Genomic DNA, 22,343 nt, shown 5'->3' on the forward strand with positions numbered 1-22,343 from the left:
TTAACTAATTAACTCAGTGGTCTGCTTTTCTACCCGGCTCCCTAAAAACTCAGTGACCTCAAAAATCAGAGGGTTGGAATTAGATCTGAGCCTTGTAAAATGTTAACTCTTCATGCTCCTTTCCTTGTGATTTAATGTTCTCTCAATAACATAAAGTCAAGAGTCTTAGAGATAAATGGCACAGGATTTGGGACCTTTGCCGTGCCATGTCTATGCCAACCTTTTCGGCTGGCAACACTACTTGCATTCTCCTACATTAGGTCCTGATCCTTCATGCCCTGCCTATCTATTTAAGCACCTGCCCAAGTGGCTTTTCAAATAGTCATTACATCTGACTCCACCACTTCCTCTGGCAGTTAGTTTCAGCTATCAACCACTGTCTGTGTAACGAAGAACATTCCCCTCAAATTCCATTTAAAACTACTTCCTACGGCCTTAAATCGATGCTGTTATTGACATTGACAGGGAAATGGAATTAGATTCTGATTACCATATCTATGCCTCTTATATTTGTCTATCAGGTCAGCCCTTAGCCTCCTTCATTCTAGGACAAATAAGCACAGCCCATCATATATGGTGAATATCCTCTGTTCTCTCTTCAACACAATCAAATCTTTCCTATCGTGTGGCATTCAGAACTGTGTACAGTAACTGAACTGGGGGCAAACCATTGTTATTTGCAATATAATGTCCCAACTATTAGTTTCATTGCATTGATCTCTGAACTTAATCATCCTCTGCACCTTCTTCTCCACCACATCTACCTGTTTTGCCACATTCAGGGAACAATGGATTAAAATCACAGGACCCTCCGTTCATGAACATCCTTAAATGCCTAATCATTTATAGTTATGTCGTGACTTCCAAAAATGACTTCCCAGAATGCATCACGCCAGGCTTGTCTGAATTAAATTCAGCTGCCCAACTTTACATCTGATCTAAATGCTGCTGCAGCTTTAGATGAGTTTTCCTCACTATCCACACCATCAAAAGATAAATAAATAAATAAATTGGATGCAACAAGTAGCTGAGATTGATAAGACCTGATTTAGTCATTGTTATTCTGTTGCAGAAGCACATTGTAAGTCTTTAACACAATAATAATTATGCTTTCCACATGCATGTAATCTAAATCGAATTTGATTGATTTCTAAATGAGAAAAGCATGATTAGTTATTGCAATGAACTATGGATGCAGATGACATTGGAGAGGTTAAATGTACAGTCACTTACCAAAATGGAACACTGACTTGGCTGGTCACATGACAGGTTGAAAAGGGAATGCAACAATTCATATGATGATCACAGTCACATGATGAGTAGCAAAGGAGATGATAATGATTCATGGAGGAAGTGGATGAAAGAACCAAAGACAACAGAATTAGAATTAGAATGATAAAATATTTGCCAGTCAGAAACCTGAAGAAGGATTATGTCTATGTATTATTCAGCTTTGTCAGCTTTTTAGATCTTTTTCTAGAAATATGTTAAATAGCAAATATTGAACATTGAGATTTGGTTCCAATTTTCTGTGATTCCTATCTTCCTTGAAAACTATGCTATTAAATCTATTTCACTCTATCCCTTTTCTCTTTTTTGCAGGGCTCTTTTACTTCAGTAACCTCCTTTAGACAGAATTGAGAACACTCTAATTGTCAGCATCTTCACATTTTCATTGACAATTGATGGGATCGCTTTACTGTATGTTGTGCCTGGAATCCTGACAAAGGCTTGATGATTGCTAAATGATTAAAAAGACTTTTCATTGGCATCTTAAAAAATAAATTAGATGAACAAAAGAACCATAATATCGGTAACAGTCTGGCTGCTGCAATTACATTGAAAATAAGAGCTCAGTAAGTTACAATGTTTACAAAGATAGAGTACATAAAATGGTTTCATAACCTCATAGAAACAAACAATTTTTACTTACCATTTACTACATCATCTACATTCCACAGGCTACAAAGCTGGAATTCAACCAAAAATCTGTAAAATTTAAAGAGATATTAGTGGTCTTGAGAAGATATTTCACAAATAACCAGCAACCTTAAGTTAAAATGCCAGTACAGTGCTCAACAGACAATTTCCACTGCATCTCAACGAAAACCAACAATGCATGCTTGATAGAAATAATATAAAGATTCTGGGCTTCCTCTTTTTTTTTTAAAAAAACCAAACACAATTCCCTTTATTTAGTTTGACAGAATCTACCCATTTCTTATAAGAGCCAACAAACAGTTTCAAGTTTCTGGGATTTCATATCACACACAACCTCTCATGGTCCCAGAACACATCCTACACAGTCAAGAAAACTCAACAATGCTTCTATGTTCTGAGGAAGCTGAAGGGAGCTGGACTTTGTACATCCATACTGACGTCATTCTACAGATGTGCAGTTGAGAGCATCCTGACAAGCTGCATCACTGCTTGGTAAGGAAACTGCACAGTACCGGACAGAAAAGCTCTACAACGGGTAGTCAAAACTACCCAACACATCACTGGCCCCAGCCTACCCACCATCAGGGACGTAGATACAGAAAGTGCAGGAAAAGGGCCATCATCATGAAGGATCTCGCCCACCCTGCTCATGGATTGTTTGTCCTATTCCCATCAGGGAGGAACTACCTGGGACCACCAAACTCAAAAAACAGTTACTTTCTCCAAGCAGTAAGGCTGATCAACACCTCCACCACTACTGTATTATTTCCTGTCAGTCATCTTATGCACAGCCTAGTGTCACTTTATGGACATAACCATCAATCTATGTATAAAAGCTAGCTATGTATTTATTTTCACTGTATTTATTATTATTATTATTATTATTGTGTTTATCTTAATGTGTATTTTTGTGCTGCATGAGATCTGGAGTAACATTTATCTTGTTCTCTTTTACACTTGTGCACTGGAAATGGCATTAAACAATCTTGAATCTGAGGCAGTGATTTTCTTATGTTCCAGTGATTCACTTGTCTGCACGTATGTAAGAATGGTAAGTCATTTACTTAAAGAGGAAGTGTTTCATGGTCATGGGCCACCATCAAGCAACCTTCTACTAATCCACCTTTACATTTTCCCCTATTCACCATTTTGAAAATTGCTGCAAATTGATTGTTTTTTTCCACCTATTTTAGGGCAAAATCTTAGAGTCATGGGACAATTTCCAACTGTAATTCCTTGCTGTCTTCTGCAGGTGTTCTTATGGTAGCCAGTAATTCCCAAACGTCCAGAGCACTTGCCTGAAACAGGTATTAAATGCTTTGAAGAAGCAATTGGTATCCTAATCCTCATTACCATAAATGGGGAGAAAGCTGTGAGATGGGATCTACAACAACTCTGACTCAAAGGAATAATCAGAGGTGATAAAACTTCATTTTACTCACGTTTATGTGCATTTTAGGAATGGCTGCTGTCTTCAAACAATACCATGAGCACCACCAGCCCAGATCTCATTTCACTAACATGGACTTAACTACAGATATTACGCTTATCTTTTCACTTCAATATCTGTTTACATTTTTATGTTAGAAATGTGGGCAACATTGGAAAGTAATTGGTTACCGTCCATCCTCAATTGACCTGGAGGCATTTTTAGTGTGGACTTGCATGTGGGCTACACTGAATTAGGATGGCAGTTTTTTTCTCTCTTCCTTTTAACACCTGCTCATCTTACTTGATTATTTATTTATTTAGAGGCACAGCACAGTAACGGGGCCTGGCCCAATAAGCCCACAGCACCCAATTACACCCATGTGCCCAATTAACCTACTAACCTGCACTTCTATGGAATGTGGGAGGACGCTGGAGCGCCACAGGGAGAACGTACAAACTCCTTACAGGCAGCGGTGAGAATTGAACCTGGCTCGCTGGCACTGTAATAGCATTACATTAGCTACTATGCTACCTTGCCACCCATAACGTAAGCTTGTGGGAGCTTACGGGCTGATGAGTGACAGGATAAACAAAAAACTTTAAAATAAGCAGCTCAAAGTTCCTTAACAGTATGTAGTCTGATGATCAAGTGCCACAACAGCACCTCTGTTAATTTTATTTTTGGACAAAATAAGTGGGTATCAGCTTCCAGGTGTAATAACTTATGCCTGACCTGCACACAGCATTTGGCTTGTTCTGCACACGTAATATGGAGTGCCATTTCCTGTGCTGTAATGCAATCAACAAAGTGAAAACTTTCACAGGTCTGCTGGCCTTATTAAATCTACCAGGAACTTATTCGAGAACCTGCTGCACATTAAGTAGCATTTCATGCACTTGTATTCTTACAAACATCTCTGAGTGAGGACGCTGCTATGTAAAGCAACAAAAATTTATACAGAACACTGGAATATTAATAAAATATTTGATAATGTTTGGTGCATGGGCAGAAGAAAAATTGAAAGAAATGTTTATTATTATACTCATTGTAGCATCAAATAAAACCAATATAATGCCATGCCTTACAGAGTTCACATTATAGTATGGTTACAGGTTCGGTTTACAAATTACAAATGTTTGACAAATAATTCATGAAAACAGGGTCCCTTTTCAATCTGTAGAGATTGTTTTATATTTTAATAAAATTGAGTGCATAACAGAGGCAGCCAAATCTGAAAGATATCCCACACCCACATTTGGTTCTAGTATATTGTGTACATACATGAATAAGTTGTTCAGGAACCATTTCAGAGCAGCAAGAAAAATGTATAAGGGCTGAAGAGAGAACCAAAGGACAAATTAGATTGCTATTAAACAATTTCATCCGTCTACAAAATTGCTTTAAATATAAAAAGTAGTGTAAATAAATTATGGAGGAAGTATGAATGAAAGTGTAATAATTATCGAGTAAAATCTGCTGATTTTACAGATCCGGAGGACTGGAACATTGTGAATATCGCTCCACCTTTTAAGAAGGCAGGCATAAACCAGTTATAGGCCAGTTAGCCTGACTTCAGTGGTTGGGAAGACATTGGAGTCCAAAGTAAGGATGAAGTTTCAGGGTACAAGGAGGCACATAATAAAATAGGCCAAAGTCAGCGAACACGAGGAAATCTGCAGATGCTGGAAGTTCAAGCAACACACACAAAATGCTGGTGGAACCCAGCAGGCCAGGCAGCATCTATAAGGAGAAGCACTGTCGACGTTTCGGGCCGAGACCCTTCATCAGGTCTAACTGAAAGGAAAGATAGTAAGAGATTTGAAAGTAGGAGGGGGAGGGGAAAATGCGAAATGATAGGAGAAGACCGGAGGGGGTGGGGTGAAGCTGAGAGCCAGAAAGGTGATTGGCAAAAGGGATACAGAGCTGGAGAAGGGAAAGGATCATGGGATGGAAGAGAGAAAAAAAAGGAGGGGGAATGAATAAAGCAGGGATGGGGTAAGATGGGGAGGAGGGGCATTAACGGAAGTTAGATGATTCTTACCCCATCCCTGCTTTATTCATTTCCCCCCCTCCTTCTTTTTCTCTCTCTGCCCATCACTCTTCGCCTGTTCTCCATCTCCCTCTGGTGCTCCCTTCCCCCTTTCTTGCTCCCTAGACCTCCCGTCCCATGATCCTTTCCCTTCTCCAGCTCTGTATCCCTTTTGCCAATCACCTTTCCAGCTCTTAGCTTCACCCCAACCCCTCCTGTCTTCTCCCATCATTTCAGATTTCCCCCTCCCCATCTTACTTTAAAATCTCTTACTATCTTTTCTTTCAGTTAGTCCTGATGAAGGGTCTCAGCCCAAAACGTTGACAATGCTTCTTCCTATAGATGCTGCCTGGCCTGTTGCATTCCACCAGTGTTTTGTGTGTGAGGCCAAAGTCAGCATGGGTTCTTTCAGGGAAATCTTGCCAGACAATTCTGTTAGAATTCTTTGAGGAAATAACTGGCAGAATAGACAAAGGAGAGTCAGTGGATGTTGTTTACTTGGAGACAAGATTGGAGCCCATGGTGTTACAGGAAGGATAGAAGATTGTCTGGCTGACAGGAGGCAAAGAGTGGAAAGAAGACTAGCCTTTTCTGGTTGACTGTTGGTGACTAGTGATGTTCCGTAAGGATCGGTGTTGGGACCGCTGCTTTTCAAGTTATATGTCAATAATCTAGATGATGTTTTTGATGGTTTTGTGATCAAGTTTGCAGATGCTCATGAAGTCTGTGATAATCTCCACACAACAAGCTATTGTTGAAAGAAATTTCATGACTTCACTGGATAGGCCATGATGAACAGCACAGCATTTGTTAGATTGCAGGAACTCACAGAAGGATTATATCCTGATGTTCTCTAAATGAGCCACTGTCATTTGGGAATTACACTTAGTGCCCACTTTATTAGGTACACCTGTACCAACCCCCCCCACCGCTTGTTAATGCAGACAATCTTGTGGCAGCTACTCAATGTATAAAAGCATGAGGACAAGGTCAATAGGTTCAGCTGCTATTCAGACCAACGTCAGAATGGTGAGAAATGTGAACTAAGTGACTTTGACCATGAAATGATTGTTGGTGCCAGATAGAGTGATTTGAGTATCTCAAAAACTGTTAATCTCCTGGGTTTTTCCATACACAGCAGTCTCTGGAGTTTTCAGAGAATGGTGCAAAAAAGAAAAAAAAATCCAAACACGAGGAAATCTGCAGATGCTGGAAATTTAAGCAACACACACACAAAATGCTGGTGGAACGCAGCAGGCCAGGCAGCATCTATAGGGAGAAGTACAGTCGACATTTCGGGCCGAGACCCTTCATCAGGACTAACTGAAAGAAGAGATAGTAAGAGATTTGAAAGTGGGAGGGGGAGGGCAAGATCTGAAATGATAGAAGACAGGAGGGGAAGGGATGAAGCTAAGAGCTGGAAAATTCATTGGCAAAAGGGATACAGAGCTGGAGAAGGGAAAGGATCATGGGACGGGAGGCCTAGGGAGAAAGAAAGGGGGAGGGGAGCACCAGAGGAAGACGGAGAACAGGCAAGGAGTGATTGTGAGAGGGACAGAAAGAGAAAAAAGAGAGAAAAAAATGAAAAAAGAGGGGAAAATGATAAATAAATAAACAAACCAACCAACAAACAAACAAACAAATAAATAAATAAATAGCTAGATAAATAAATAAGGGATGGGGTAAGAAGGGTAGGAGGGGCATTAACAGAAGTTAGAGAAATCAATGTTCATGTCATCAGGTTGGAGGCTACCCAGATGGAATATAAGGTGTTGTTCCTCCAACCTGAGTGTGGCATTGTCCATTCGTCCCCCCCCATCCCTTCCCACCGATCTCCCTCCTGGCACTTATCCTTGTAAACGGAACGAGTGCTACACCTGCCCTTACACTTCCTCCCTCACCACCATTCAGGGCCACAGACAGTCTTTCCAGGTGAGGCGACACTTCACCTGTGAGTCGGCTGGTGTGGTATACTGCGTCTGGTGCTGCTGGTTTGGCCTTCTATATATTGGTGAGACCCGATGCAGACTGGGAGACCGTTTCGCTGAACACCTATGCTCTGTCTGCCAGAGAAAGCGGGATCTCCCAGTAGCCACACATTTTAATTCTATGTCCCATTCCCATTCTGATATGTCAATCCATGGCCTCCTCTACTGTCAAGATGAAGCCACACTCAAGTTGGAGGAACACCTTATATTCAGTCTGGGTAGCCTCCAACCTGATGGCATGAACATTGATTTCCCTAACTTCTGTTAATGCCCCCCCCTCCCCTTCTTACCCCAGCCCTTATTTATTTATTTATCTATCTATCTATCTATCTATCTATCTATCTATCTATCTATCTATCTATCTATCTATCTATCTATCTATCTATCTATCTATCTATCTATCTATCTATCTATCTATCCTCTCCTCCCCCATTTGCTTTTTTTCTCTCTCTGTCCCTCTCACAATCACTCCTTGCCTACTCTCCATCTCCCTCTGGTGCTCCCCTCCCCCTTTTTTTCTCCCTAGGCCTCCCGTCCCATGATCCTTTCCCTTCTCCAGCTCTGTATCCCTTTTGCCAATCACCTTTCCAGCTCTTAGCTTCATCCCTTCCCCTCCTGTCTTCTATCATTTTTGGATCTCCCCCTCCCCTTCTCACTTTCAAATCTCTTACTATCTCTTCTTTCAGTTAGTCCTGATGAAGGGTCTCGGCCTGAAACGTCGACTGTACTTCTTCCTATAGATGCTGCCTGGCCTGCTGCATTCCACAAAAAAAAATCCAGTGAGCAGCTGTTCTGTGGGCAAAAACACCTTGTTAATGAGAGCGGTCAGAGGAGAATGGCCAGACTGGTTCACACTGACAAGAAGGTGACAGCTAAACCACGCATCTCTGCATGCCCAACAAACCTTGAAGTGGATGGGCTACAGCAGCAGAAGACCACACTGGGTTCCACTCCTATACCTAATAAAGTGGCCACTGAGTGTATATTGTTGATTCTCCTGCATCCTTCTCTGGCACCATGAACGTCTGGTCCGGTGCTACCAGGAATGAAGAATTCCACCCATAGTCCTACTATCACAATGCCTTCTTTTGTGGCACAGGGTAAATGACAAAACAGTGCTGTTGGAATAAATTATTCACTGACTGTGTGGGATGCTGTCTACACTGCTACCCAAATTGTTGTAAAAAGAGAGACAGGTTATTTAAAGTGGCAGGGATTTTTCAACATAAGACTTTTATTTATAGAGCCTTTCCTGTCCTGCCCAGAATATATCATACAGTTTTACAGGCAACTGGATACTTTTGAATTGCAGTTGCAATGCAGGAATCATAGCAACCACATTGCTCACAACAAACTGCTAATAACATGATAATGGTTATATAAATCTGTTGCAGTAATGATGATCGAAATTTAAATAGTGGATCACCTCTGGAACTCAAAATCAGAAAGAGCCTCAGTTTAACATCTCATGTGAAAGAAAACACTTCCGCCATTAACCTTAAACCTATTCCTTCAGTACTGCATTGTAGTGTCAGTCAGTATTTTATGCTTAAACTTCAGAAACAAATAAATGACTCTGGAATAAACAATTTCTGATGAATTTGAGATTACTTGCATACTCACATTAAGCATTGGCTCCGATCCACTGTGGTGGTTGGTATGTGCTTTGCACATAGCTTGATAATCATAAAGTTTCACCCTATGATAAGGACAGGTTTAGTTATTAACCTACAGTCTAACAACCAAACCAGCTGTTAATTTTTTTTACACTTCCAGTGGAACTTAGAATATTATAAATCCTCTGATTGCAACATTGAGATCATTTCCAATTTGATGTGGCAGGATAAAGTTTATTAATATTTCACATTATTTTGTATTCATTATTTTATTTTTTGTTTGGAACTTTCAGTCTTCTGACAAAAAAGAAAAACCTAGCTGACGTCTGAGATAATTGGCCATGCAAAACTGCTGACAGCTGGCTGATAGTGAAGCATGTTTAGGCAAAATTTGTGACAAATTTCAGTAAGGCTTGTGAGATAATACCCACAGCAGATCGCACTTAAACCTGTCTGGCTGGTAGTTGCAGCAGATAGCAGGTAAGTCGTCTGTCTAGATCACTCTGTCAACTTAGCCTAGAAACATGCCATTATAAACAATTATGACCATTGTAGTCGCACAATAAATCAATACAGATTAGGAGAAAGTCATAAATATAAAAATCAAATGATGAGTAAAACAAAAATAGTAAGAAATGCTGCTCACTTCTATTCTCTATCTTTATTCTTCAATATTTCTTAGGAACGAGCAGGTGGGTGGGCTTTGATGGGAAAACCTAACAGTTGGCAATAATCGTACACGTAAAGCTCTGAATGTCAGTTGCCTTTCTAAATCCTCTGATTCATATATCAAGGTAATTTCCAATTTGATGTGGCAGGATAAAGTTTACTAATATTTTACATTATTTTGTATTAATTATTTTATTTTTTTGTTCAGAACTCTCAGACTGGGACTTATGACAGAAAAGGAAACAGAAACCTCTCTGCCCACTCACCACGGGTGACAGATGTCTCCTTCCATTTCTGTCATAACTTCAACGGAAATGAGAGGAGTAAGATTGGGTGCGTGAAGTTGTTGGAGAGGAGGAACAGTCTGAATTGAATTGTCTACTCAGTCTTGGGTTTAACCTGAAAAATCAGCTGAATTAATTTGGGATCCTAGGATTCCAGGCCTTCAAAATATGCAGCAATTTATAATAATAAGCATTATGTTATTTTTAAGTACTTCAATTATTTTTTAATGCATCAGAACATAAGGGACAACGAAAAATAGGTAAAATCTCTCCTCAGGTTCTGTTTCTGCCAAAGATATTGTCTGGGGACAAAATGTTTGCACATTAGAACCTGTCTAGCTTGCATCCTGATCTCACTATTTGATGTATGGACGTGGAGGTACTGTATGATGGTCTCCATTTGTGGCCAAGGAAGTAGGTTAGGTTTTGCAGGACCAGCCTACAAGAAAAAATGAGAGGAAGATGCAAGTACAAGGCTCATTAGGAGCCAAGTTGAATGTAAGCCCCTAAACTAGAGATAAAGAAGAGTAAGTTAGAGATAATAATTGGTCAATGTTATGAAAAAGGAGTCTTTGAGTACTAACTACTGGAAGTGGAGGTACAGGGGAGGGTAGTTTAGTAAAACAGTTTGTGTAGGTAAAAGAAATTGAGACAGTTTATTGCAGTTTTGCAAAAGTTAAATTTCTGGACTTGGAATACTTTAGAGAAGTTGCACCAGAGAAAATTCCAAATCTTCCCTAGTTGAAATGCTTTTCAAGGATTATAGAGAGGTACTGTAAATGTGCCAGAGGATTAAAGAAACTGGCACAAATTAGCAGAGTTATTAAGAAGGCTGTGCTAGGCTTCAGTACAGCTACCTGTTCTGTCCCTACCCTTTCAGCAAATTATTACTTGAGAGCTCTCAGATTCAGTGAAACTTCATTCCCATCAGGTACACAACTAAATCTAAATCTCAATCATTGCAACAAAGATTAGAAAACAATATCTTACTCATTGAACATTCCCATGTTTACCAGTTGTGTCATTATTGATCCATCCACTTCTCCCAGGAACTTTCCTGTCTGAATGTGAAAGGAAAGAAATTAGAAAATTATGAAATTAGCTAATCTGTTGCTAAAATCCTCATCCTACCCATCACTATCCCAAAACTTGGTTATTTCAATTGACTCCTGTCTTCATCCTTCATTACAGTCTTGTAAATCTGAAGTTATACAAAACTCCTTGCTAAGTAGGTCTTCAGATTTACATTCTGATTGTTATGATCAAATCCCTTCATAATCTTGTCCATTTTGTAATCCCCTCTAACTCTATAACCCTTTGAGATATATATATATTGAACTTTCAAAGTACAGTTAATGTCAGAGCAACACACACAAAATGCTGGAGGAACTCAGCAGGTCAGGCGGCAAAAATTTTGGGCCAAAACTTCAACTGTACTCTTTTCCATTGATGCTGCCCGGCCTGCTGAGTTCCTCCAGCATTGTGTGTGTGTTGCTCGGATATCTAGCATCTGCAGATTTGCTCTTGTTCGTGACTTATGTATGTATATAGTATACATCCTGAAATTCTTTCTCTTCACAGTCATCCATGAAACAAAGAAATCCCATAGAACGATAGAAACATCAAAGCCCTGAAGTCCCCCTTACCCCACCCCCCCAGGCAGAAGCAGCAACAAAAGCTTGGACTGTCCCCCACCCCCAACCATGGCAGAAAAAGCACGTTCACCCAGACCCCATTGCACCGAAGCACCAAAGATTCCATTGATCCTGTCTATTAAACTACAGTTCGCATCCAGCACTTCAGTATTTCAGACGGGCTCTCTCTCTCCAGCAACAACGAGAGTGGAGACCAGCAACTCACCGTTTCGATGTTACAATCTTCCGCGTCGCTTCTCTAAGGCCCCCATGTCAAGGACCAACAGGCTCTCTCTCTCCATCGAAAGAGAGAATGAACAAGGGGATCATTCGAGTATAGGGGCCTCATCACTGCTCAATTTAAATGCTCAGCTATCGGCAGCTATACCTTAACTACAAAGGTCCTAAATTATGGAGTTCTCCCCCAATACCTTCCTATCTTTTTACCTTTTTTCGATTCTTTGAGGCACTCCTTAAAACCTACTTCCCCGTACAAAAATTTAGTCTGATATTTATTTATATGGCATATATCAAATTCTGTTTAATGACATTTCAGTGGAATACCTTGTGATAATTTGCTGCAAGTATGAAATATATATTTAAATTGTTTAACTAATTGTCATAGAACGCAGAACAAAAACAAGCACACGAATAGGCCTATCAGCCCATCATGACTGTGCTGACCATGATGTCAAACTCTATCTACCTTCACATGGTCCTTATCCCTCTATTCTTTGTCTATTCATGTGCTGCCTCAATCTCCCTTCAAGATTCAAGATTGTTTAATGTCATTTCTGGTACACAAAATGTAAAGGAGAATAAAAGAGTACATAGATTACATATACATAGATTGATTCTATGCCTGTAAAGTGACACTAGGCACAGAAGTGCCTGTACTTAAGGTGACTCTGACAGGGAATGATAAAGTACTGGTGGTGGGGGTATGGTGGTGTCAACAGGTGGATGGGGGTGTTGATCAGCCTTACTGTTTAGGGAAAGTAATTATTTTTAAGTTTGGTTGTTGTTGCTTGACCATCTTGTCGATTGCAGTCTTTCATTGATTCTTTTATGTTTCTTGGAGTTAATGAGCATGCCCGCAAGAAAAAAATCTCAGGGTTGTATATGGTGATATATATGTACTTTGATAATAAATTTACTTTGAATTTTGGTGGTCCTGGCGGGGATGCTACCTAGCCTTCTCCCTGATGGGAATGGGACAAAGAGTACGTTAGCAGGGTGGGTGGTATCCTTCATGATGTTACTGGCCTTTCTGTAGCACCTTTTGTATACATGTCCTTGATGGTGGGTAGGTGGTGCCCGTGATGCATTGGGCAGTTCTGACTACCTTTCGTAGAGCCTTCCTGTCTGCTGCATTGCAGTTTCTGTACCATGCAGTGATGTAGCATGTTAGGATACTCTCTACTGTGCATTTTGTAGAAGGATGTGAGTATAGATGTGTCTAGTCCAGCTTTTTGTACCCCCTTCTACAAATGGATCCTTGACTTCCTCACTGGGAGACCACAGTCTGTGCAGATCAGAAATAACATTTACTGCTCACTGATAATCAGCACTGGCACCCCTGAAAGGATGCGTGCTTGACCCACTGCTCTACTCTCCCCACACCCACGATTGTGTGGCTAGTATATCACAGCCAATGACACAACAGCTGTTGGCCCCTAAACTAGAGATAAAGAGGAGTGAGTTAAGGACAGCAATTGGTCAATGTTATGAAAAAGGAGTCTTTGAGTACAATATATTAATGAAATTACAAAGAAGGCACAGCAGTGGCTATATTTTCATTAGGAGTTTGAGGAGAATTGGTATGTCACCAAAGACACTTGCGAATTTCTACAGATGTACTGTGTAGAGCATTCTAACTGGTTGCATCACTATCTGGTATGGAGGGGCAACTGCACAGGATTGGAAAAAGTTGCAGAAAGTTGTAAACTCAGCCAGTTCCATCACGGTCATTAGCCTCCCCAGCATTGATGACACTTTCAAAAGACAATGCCTCTAAAAGGTGGGATCCTTCACTGAGGACCTCCATCACCCAGGACATGTCCTCTTCTCGTTGCTACCATCAAGGTGGAGGTGCAGGAACCTGAAGACACACACTGAACATTTCAGGACCAGCTTCTTTCCCTTCACCTTCAGATTTCTGAATGGACAATGAACCCATGAGCACCAGCTCAGTACTTTTTCCTCACTTTTTGAACTACTTATTTAATGCAATATTCATTTTTATATATACTTCTTATTGTAATTTATTGCAATCTACTGCTGCAGCAAAACTACAACTTTCATGACATATGCCAGTGATATTAAATCTGATTCTGACTCTCATCAGCCTCCTCAGAAAGTAGAGGCGTTGGCAAACTTTTCAGATTGTATAGGGTGTGTTCTGGGAGCATGAGAGGTTGTATCTGATGTGTGCTCCTTGGAATTTGAGATGTTGCTATCATATCTTCTGCTTCCGCCACCTCCACTGTCAGTAAGTTTTGGGACAGATTTCTTTCCGACTATCAGTCTCTTCTGTGTACCTCATAACTTTATGTACCTCCATCAGGTTGCCCATCAGCCAATAATATAACAGCCTGAAAGCATGTACCATCAGACTCAAGGATAGCTTCTACTCTGCTGCTATAAGACTACTGAATGGTTCCCTAGTAAGATAAGATGGACTATTGACTTCACAATCTACTTTGTTATGTTATTGTACCTTATTATCTACCTTCACAGTACTTTCTCTGCACTTCATTCTGCATTCAGTTGTTGTTCTACCTACAGTCGTTGCTATCTCATTGCACTGTGTAATGGTCTGATCTGTATGAACAAAATGCAAGACAAGCTTTTCACTGTATCTGAGTAGATGTGACAAATAATACACTAATTTCAATTCCAATTTCGACCGCGTTGATTGACATCATGATTCATATGCTCCACCTGTCTCCAGTGGATATTGAGTTGATGCACTTTAATCTATTCACTATGATGTTTCATATTAGAACTTTAACTGGGAACAGGTGGTATAACATTTCACACCTGTCCTACCATTCAAAAAAACCGTGCCCAGCCCTGGTCTCCATCTGCATTTCTGGCTGATTGCCATATCCTTTGATTCCCTTCGTCTAAAACATATATGTCAAACTCAAGGCCCACGGGCCAAATCCGGCCCGCGGTGGAATTATCTTTGGCCCGCGAGATAATATTTAATTACTATTAAAGCTGGCCCCAGTAATCGAAGTGCCTATAGTGTATGATATGGCTAATGCTGAGTTTATTCAGGTACCAGGTTTTCAGGGTTTTTAGTGTTTATTCGGCAGTCTTCTTCATAAGAAACAGAATTTGTAAAGTGAAACACTTTGTAGTTATAGCAGAGAATGAGACACATGAGAGCAGGCTGAAAAAACGGAGGCAACGAAAGCTGTGTTCGCACGCGTCCGACTGATCCGGCCCGCATGAAGCTGCATTTTGCTCAATCCGGCCCGTGACCTAAAATGAGTTTGACACCCCTGCTCTAAAATCTTTCCATCTCTGCCTTGAAAGCATGAAAAAGCCCTCTAGAGATCCTGAGATTATGATGAGGAGTGTTGAGAGTAAAATGATGCCCTAGTGTAATTAGTATCATTTCATTTGGCACAATTTAAGTTAAACATATGACTGGGTACGTTATTAACTTAAAGGTCTAGAATAACGAATTGAAGGAAATCAGGATTGGTAAAGAAAGAGTCTCCATGGAATTGATGGGGTTGAAGGCTGGCAAATCCCAGGAGCCTAATAATCTACATCTCAGAATACCAAAGGAAGTTCCAAAGAAATAGTGGACATATCGATGGTCATCTTTCAAAATTCATAAGACTCTGAATCAGTTCCTACAGGTTTGAGGCTGCAAAGTCATTGCATCATTTAAAAATGGAGGAAAGAAGAAAACTGGAAATGACAAACCATTACGTTTAATGTTGATAGTGGGGAAAATACTGGCTCTTCAGCCTACCAAGTGTGCATTGACAATCACCTATCAACAGTAATCTTACATTATTCCCGTTTTTTAATCTCCCCACAGATTCCACCACCCACCTATAGTCTCGGGCCAATTGCATAGTGACTAATTAAGCTACCATCTGCATATCTTTGTGATGTATGAAGAATTCAGGACATCTGGAGGAAACCCACGGGGTTACAGGGAGAGCATGCAAACTCCTAACAGACAGCACCACAGGGTTGCTGGAGCTGTGAGACAGCAGCCTCTCCGGTTGTATTTTATTGCAGTCCTTGAAAACCATGTGGTAAACTATGTATACCTGTCTGGACACGCCCCTCTGCTGACTGCTCCTGTGGCTCCTCCCACAGACCCCAGTATAAAGGCGATTGGGGCACTGCTCCTCCCTCAGTCTTCGAGATGTCGTGCTCCCTTTTGCTGTTAATAAAATTGATGCACCATCAATAACTCTCGGAGCCTATCGTTCACTTCCAGTCTCCAAGAGTTATTGATGGTGCATCAAAGCATTAATAGGATTATGTCACTTGTAAACTTCACATATAGTTATGAATTTACATTTAGTTCCTATGTCCAAAACGTTCCAGGGAGGTGGGAGGAACGTATAGTATGATGTGAAGAGAGTGCAAAGAAACTCCAATGTGATTTAGACAAGTTGAATGATTGCGCAGATACATGGCAAATGTAGTTTAACATGAATAAAGGTGAGATTATCCACTTCAGTTCTATAAACAAAAGCTGAAATTATTATCTGAATGGTGAGAGATTGGGTTAAGGGAAGGAGCAACGGAATCTTGGTGTCCTTGTATATCAATCTCCAAAAGCAAGGTGTAGCAAGCATTTAGGAAGGCAAATATTACAAGGGCATTCAATGCAGATGGATTTGAATACAGAAACATGGAAGTCTTGCTGTCTTTCAACAGTCCATCTATGAGTTTTGTATGTAGTTTTGGCTTTGTTATCTGAGGAAAGATATGCTTGCCATGAAGGGAGTACAATGAAGATTTAGCAGGCTGATTGCTGGGATGACAGGATATAATATGAAATGTTCCTGCCAATCCCAATAAAAATCAACTGTCTTCTGAAAATCTGGACTGGTCTGAGCCTTACCCCACCCCCATCCTTCCTTCATCTCCATGTCTCTGGAATCACATTGGGTTTGTCACATCATATTATGGCTCTCAAGTGTTTTGATATCATTTCCATGAGCATTTTGCCAACACCAGATGTCAGATTAGCTGATTTGTAGTTTTTTAATTTTCTTCTGTCTCTCCTTTCTTATACAGTGCACATAAGAAATGTGCACATGTGCTGTGGACAAGTTTGGAAGCCTCAGGGAGTTTCAGCACCAAATGTTGGTCAGCATAACTCTGCACCACATTAAATTTACCGTGGAATCTTTTTGGTATAATTGTATTGAATTAGAATTACTACTACAGAATTATATGTACATCATAGGAATATTTTTAGTGTGGTGGGATGCAAGGAAGAATTACAGACTTGGCTGTTAATAACACATTTGGGAATAAGAATACATGTTCAGTGCTGTTACTGCACTGCTTTTGAAAGAGTTATCAGGCATAAATGAAGGCTTTGACTGAAGAAGCTACTAATTCTGTGCAATTGCAGTTTATCACACATAGCTGCATTACCATGGTAACCACTAATTAGATATTCCTCATTTTGCTTCTTTAAAGTTAGGTTGACTGGATGTGTGAGAGGCAAAGATCCTAATTTACATGTTTTATGATATACACATCAACTGTTTCGCACATGTGTGACAAATAGTTGATGTGTTCCTATGGTAGCGGTTAATTTCTATTCAGTCATCAGAAGGACTGATGACCCTTAGGAAAATCTTTGTAAGTCTAATTATCCTTGCTTAAAAGTTTTATTCAGTTAGTTTCCTTATAAATGACACAGAGATATGCTTCCACATTCTTTCACTGTCAACAGAAATGTTAAAGAAATTCCTTTTTCAAACAAATAAACTTCATATTCTAGGGCATTAAGGTTGGATGTTTGCAATATTTAATAGAATTATTAATAAACATGTGAAGTAGGTTAAGTGCTTACATTATCGATGTCATATTTCTTTCATATTTCAAAGCGGATTTGTGGGATTCCGAAATGTCTGATTTGTGGATTGCACCAGTTTTGATGAAGGACATGAGGGAATCACATAGAACCTAGACTAGTACAGCACAGGAACAGGCCTTTCTGCCTATGAAGTTGTGCTAAACTAATTAAGGTTGAAGCTCAATGTTTAATGTTTAAAGTAAAATTTATTATCAGAGTACATACATGTCGTACATACATGTCGCACATACAGCCCTGAGGTTCTTTTTCTGCGGGTATACTTAGCAAAGTTATTGAACAGTAATTGAGAATGCTTATACACGTCACAGGATTTACTCCCTTTACTCAATCTCTGAAGGAGTGTCCACAATTGTTATGTCAATTGTTGGCAGGGAGTTGCAATCTCCTGTAGGAAAACATCACCGCATTTTAGCTGATTTTTCAAATGCTGGCATAACTTGCAATGACAGTATTTATTAGCCTTGGACAAGTGAAGTGAAGTTCTTGAATTGCTCTGTCCAATTGATGAATTCATTCCCATCATTCTATTCACAGGGAATTAAAACATTTTCTATTGGCGACAGTGAAGAAATAGCAATCCACTGTACTTCCATGTTAGTGTAGTGTATTTCCATGTGGCTGTTTTCCTTGCTCCTTTAGAGTCATATGGTTATACAGCACAGAAGCAGGCCCTTCGGCCCCACTCATCCATGCTGACCAGGATGCCTATTCGAGTGGCCTACAGATTATGAGCTGTGGAGGCACTGTTGAAGATCCTTTGTTGAGTACTGTAATTCAGCTCATTTCGCATATTTGTAGCAAGACGATAATGAGAACTGGAGCTGAGTGATCTTAGTAAAACCGTAACTAATTGATGGGAGTACATTATTGGTGAATAAGTTCACCCTGACAGGACTGATGAAACCCCCTTATGTGACAATGGTGATCATTCAGAATAGACTGATGGGATGTAATGTATTTATCTTACTCTTCATTGACAGTATATAGCTGGGCATATTTTCAATTTGTTGGCAAGCATCGGTGTTTTATATGCTGCTATTTGTGAGCAGTGACTCAGTTTCAGAAGGTAGGAGGGTATTGGTATTCAAATTATTTTCAACATTTAAAATGAGCCATCTTTTCTTTGTATAACTCAGAGAATTTATTTCCTAGTTAAGAACATTTCGGTAACCTTTTCAAGGCTGCTAATGAAAGCTTCTGTACAGTCAACACACATTCAGATAAAGATTTTCCACTGTTATTAATATTCTATCCATAAAAATTTCACAATTTTCACTTACAAGAACAATACTGAAGATGAATAAAACATGCTGCTTTATTCATCTTCTGTATTGTTCTTGTAAATTTCCTATGCATTAATTCAAAGGTCTTGATATTTTCCCCAAGTATAAAGCAGTAAAGCACAATACTTACTCCAGTTTTTAATTAATGCTTTATAATGACTACATGGAATAGTTTCTTATGCTCTGTTTATGTTGTGAATTGAGTTCTACTGGAGATTATCATCTCGTGTTTAGATAGGGAAGATGTGGTGCTGCTAATCCCTAATTCACTGAAATAACTGGTTGAACATAAGAACATGAAAAAAGCAGTAACCCAATCAGACCTTCAAACCTGCTCTGTCATTCAATATCATGGCTGATCCAGCCTTGCTCAGAACATTACCTTCCTGCTTTCTCCCCAGGTCTGATTGACTTTGTTGTTTAATATGTCTGTCAATTGCTGCCTCAAGTTTATTTAATGACTTTGTCTTTAAAATTCTGCAAAGGTCCACAACCCTCTAAGAGAAGAAATTCTTCCTAATATTCTTTCTAATGGGTGACCCGTTTTCCAGAAACTATGTCCCAAATTCTAGCTGCCTTGTAGAGTCCACCATGTCAATCCCGCTCAGTATCCCGTGTTTCGTACATCATCTCCTTCATTTCAGGAACCTATGCACTACTTCCAATTCAAATTTTACCTCTCAGGGGTAAAATTCCATTAGTACCATTCAATTAATTACTTGCTGTATGTGCAGGCTAATGTTTTGTGTTTTATGTATTAGAATTCCTTTGTACCACCCGGAACAAACAATCTGCTGGAGAAACCCAAGACGTGTGTGCGTGTGCGTGTGTACATGCGCGTGTATCCAAAGTAACAAATATGTTGTTCTTTTTACACTTGTGTACAGGAAATGACAATAAACAATCTTGATCTAGAGTCTATCAACTTCCACTCAAGATTCCACTCATCTGACCAACCTACCTTCACAAGGTCCTTGTATCCTCCTCACAATTTACTAACTAACATATTCATTTTTGTCATCCAGGTTATCAATACAGATTATAATTAGTTGAAGTCACCATCACTGATCCCTATGGTACCACATTCTTATTGATTGTCAATCCAAAGATGACCCATTCACCCCTACTTTAATTTCTATTATTGACCCTTCTCTAGCAATTGTATGCAAGCTTACTTAGTGCAATAGCTTTTTATGTGGCACATTATTGAATGTACCCGGAAATCGAAATGCTTCTCTTTTATTTCCCTGTATTGTTACATCCTCAAAGAGATGGCTACCTTCTCAATAACACCTTAACCAATCCTTTCATGTCCATCCACTTTCATCTGATTGTACATTGGTCCCCTCACCATGTTTAATTTATATTCTTTCTGCCTCATTTTTAACAAAACACTTACATCTTCCTCATTCTTGGAGATTAGAATGAATCCATTGTTGTCCACTAAGAAACAGTTCAGACCCTGCATGATAAGAGTTAAAAACCATAGTTTGCTTTGAGATGCTTCTTGAGTTATTTTCAAAATGTATTTAAGAAAATCTTTTATTTGACTGAACAACGAATGGATGGAAACTCACATCATCTTCACAGCTGATGGGACATCTTCCTTCAATTTCGCTGCACTGAAAAGTGAGAAGTGAAAATCTAAGTCAGTTAAAAGCATTACTCTAATTTGCTCAAATTATTCTTTGCTTTATTTGGAATCTTGAAAATCACCTTTAAATCTATGACATAGCATCAATGAGGTGTAACTCTTTCCTTGTCTAAACAGATATACATCATTTTGTTTCAACAGCCATTATCACCCATGTCTAGCCTGCTTTTAAAGCTTCCCTGCAGTTTAAGGAGCTACAGCCTTTAAATAAGCCGTTGTATATTGTATTGGTAGTTGTCAATTACACAAGCTACCAAGAAAGAGCACAACTGCTGGAACTCAGCCTATTCTATTTAAAGTAATCAGGGGGGCAATATGGTGTGTGTGTGTGTGTGTGTGTGTGTGTGTGTGTGTGTGTGTGTGTGTGTGTGTGTGTGTGTGTGTGTGTGTGTGTGTGTGTGTGTGTGTGTGTGTGTGTGTGTGTGTGTGTGTGTAAGAAAGAGAGCGAGCGGAAGTTTGGAGACGGTCTGAAGCCAAATTCTACCTTCTTGTGCTAAAAGCTGTTTTTTAACCATAGCAGTTAAATCATTGGGCACAGCCTCTGAATGCAAGGATTTCCCTTTAGATCAGAGATGAGGAGAGATTTCTTTAGCCAGAGGGTGGTGAATCCGTGGAACGCATTGCCACGAATGGTTGTGGGTATATTTAAAGCAGAGGTTGGTAGATTCTTGAAAAGTAAGGATATCAAAGATTATGGAGAGAAGGAAGGGGAATGGGGTTGAGAAGGATAATAAATCAGACATGATAGAATGGTGAAGCAGATTCGATGGGCTGAATGGCCTAATTCTGCTCCTCTGTATAACTCCAGTTGACAAAACATATAGAATATTTGGAAATATAGCTATATTTGTTGACCTCACTTAATATAAAATAAAACTTCCTCCTTCTAAAATACTCTGCTACAGTCTGCATGGAAACATCTGTATATAGAGCTATATTGTGAACAGATAGAAAGAAGTGATTTGGTATATATTTGAAATTCCAATTTTTTAATTGAAATAATTGATACATTTCAGTCATCCTGGATCCTTTCCTTTTAGATCTATTCCAGCTTTCTTTCATGGAACTTCCTTGTACTCCATCTTCCTTGACATTGATCAGTAGCAGAAAATAAAAAGCAAAATAATAGCTACTTCAGGTTGCAGCTTGATTTTTTTTTGATATTCACTCATTCCACCAAAACTCTCTACTTACATCAGTATCATTGGACTGCAAAGTGGAAGCAGGTAGAATGCAAGAATAAAGTAAGTTAAAGCCAGTTTGTACACTTAGTATAAATCAATATAATTTACTACACCAACTCCTGGAATATATGCAAACGTACTTCAATGCAAATCAAAGTTTAAATAAACTTATTATCAAAGCACACCATATATGCCATCATATAAAACCCTGAGATTCATTTTCTTGCAGGCATTCACAGGAAATACATTTAACACAATAGAATTAATGGAAGATCGCAAACAACAAGACTGACAAACAACTAACGTGCAAAAGCCAGCATATTGTGCAAACGTAAAAAGAATCATAATAATAATAATAATAATAATAATAATAATAAATGAGCAATAAACATTAAGAATATGAGATGAAGAATCCTTGAAAGTGAGTCCTTAGGTTAGTCATAACCTGCTCATTATATACACAATTAAAATCAAACATGAACCAATATTAATGTCCCTCAATAAATACTGATGCACACACACTCTTATAAAA

At 39.4% G+C, this 22,343-nt stretch overlaps 1 protein-coding gene across 5 annotated transcripts in view; it reads right to left on the reverse strand.

The window, feature by feature from the left end:
- cacna2d4a (calcium channel, voltage-dependent, alpha 2/delta subunit 4a) overlaps positions 1-22,343 on the reverse strand; it is a 370,881-nt gene that overhangs the window by 67,097 nt on the left and 281,441 nt on the right. For 3 of the 5 annotated variants that reach the window (XR_012100619.1, XM_073059274.1, XM_073059276.1), the window contains exons 28-35: positions 21,822-21,836; positions 20,551-20,595; positions 20,373-20,435; positions 10,950-11,020; positions 9,014-9,089; positions 4,655-4,707; positions 1,934-1,989; positions 1,234-1,254 (exon numbers count right to left, since the gene is read on the reverse strand). Coding sequence is in view for 3 of the 5 variants with exons in the window: in XM_073059274.1 (XP_072915375.1) it covers positions 1,234-1,254; positions 1,934-1,989; positions 4,655-4,707; positions 9,014-9,089; positions 10,950-11,020; positions 20,373-20,435; positions 20,551-20,595; positions 21,822-21,836 (400 nt within the window). In the remaining 2 variants the exon portion in view is untranslated. Of the gene's footprint in view, positions 1-1,233; positions 1,255-1,933; positions 1,990-4,654; positions 4,708-9,013; positions 9,090-10,949; positions 11,021-20,372; positions 20,436-20,550; positions 20,596-21,821; positions 21,837-22,343 lie in introns of those variants that run through there. The other 2 variants (XM_073059275.1, XR_012100620.1) reach the window with 2 other exon arrangements.

Source organism: Hemitrygon akajei, chromosome 10 (genome assembly GCF_048418815.1).
Source record: "Hemitrygon akajei chromosome 10, sHemAka1.3, whole genome shotgun sequence".
Lineage (NCBI taxonomy): Eukaryota > Metazoa > Chordata > Chondrichthyes > Myliobatiformes > Dasyatidae > Hemitrygon > Hemitrygon akajei.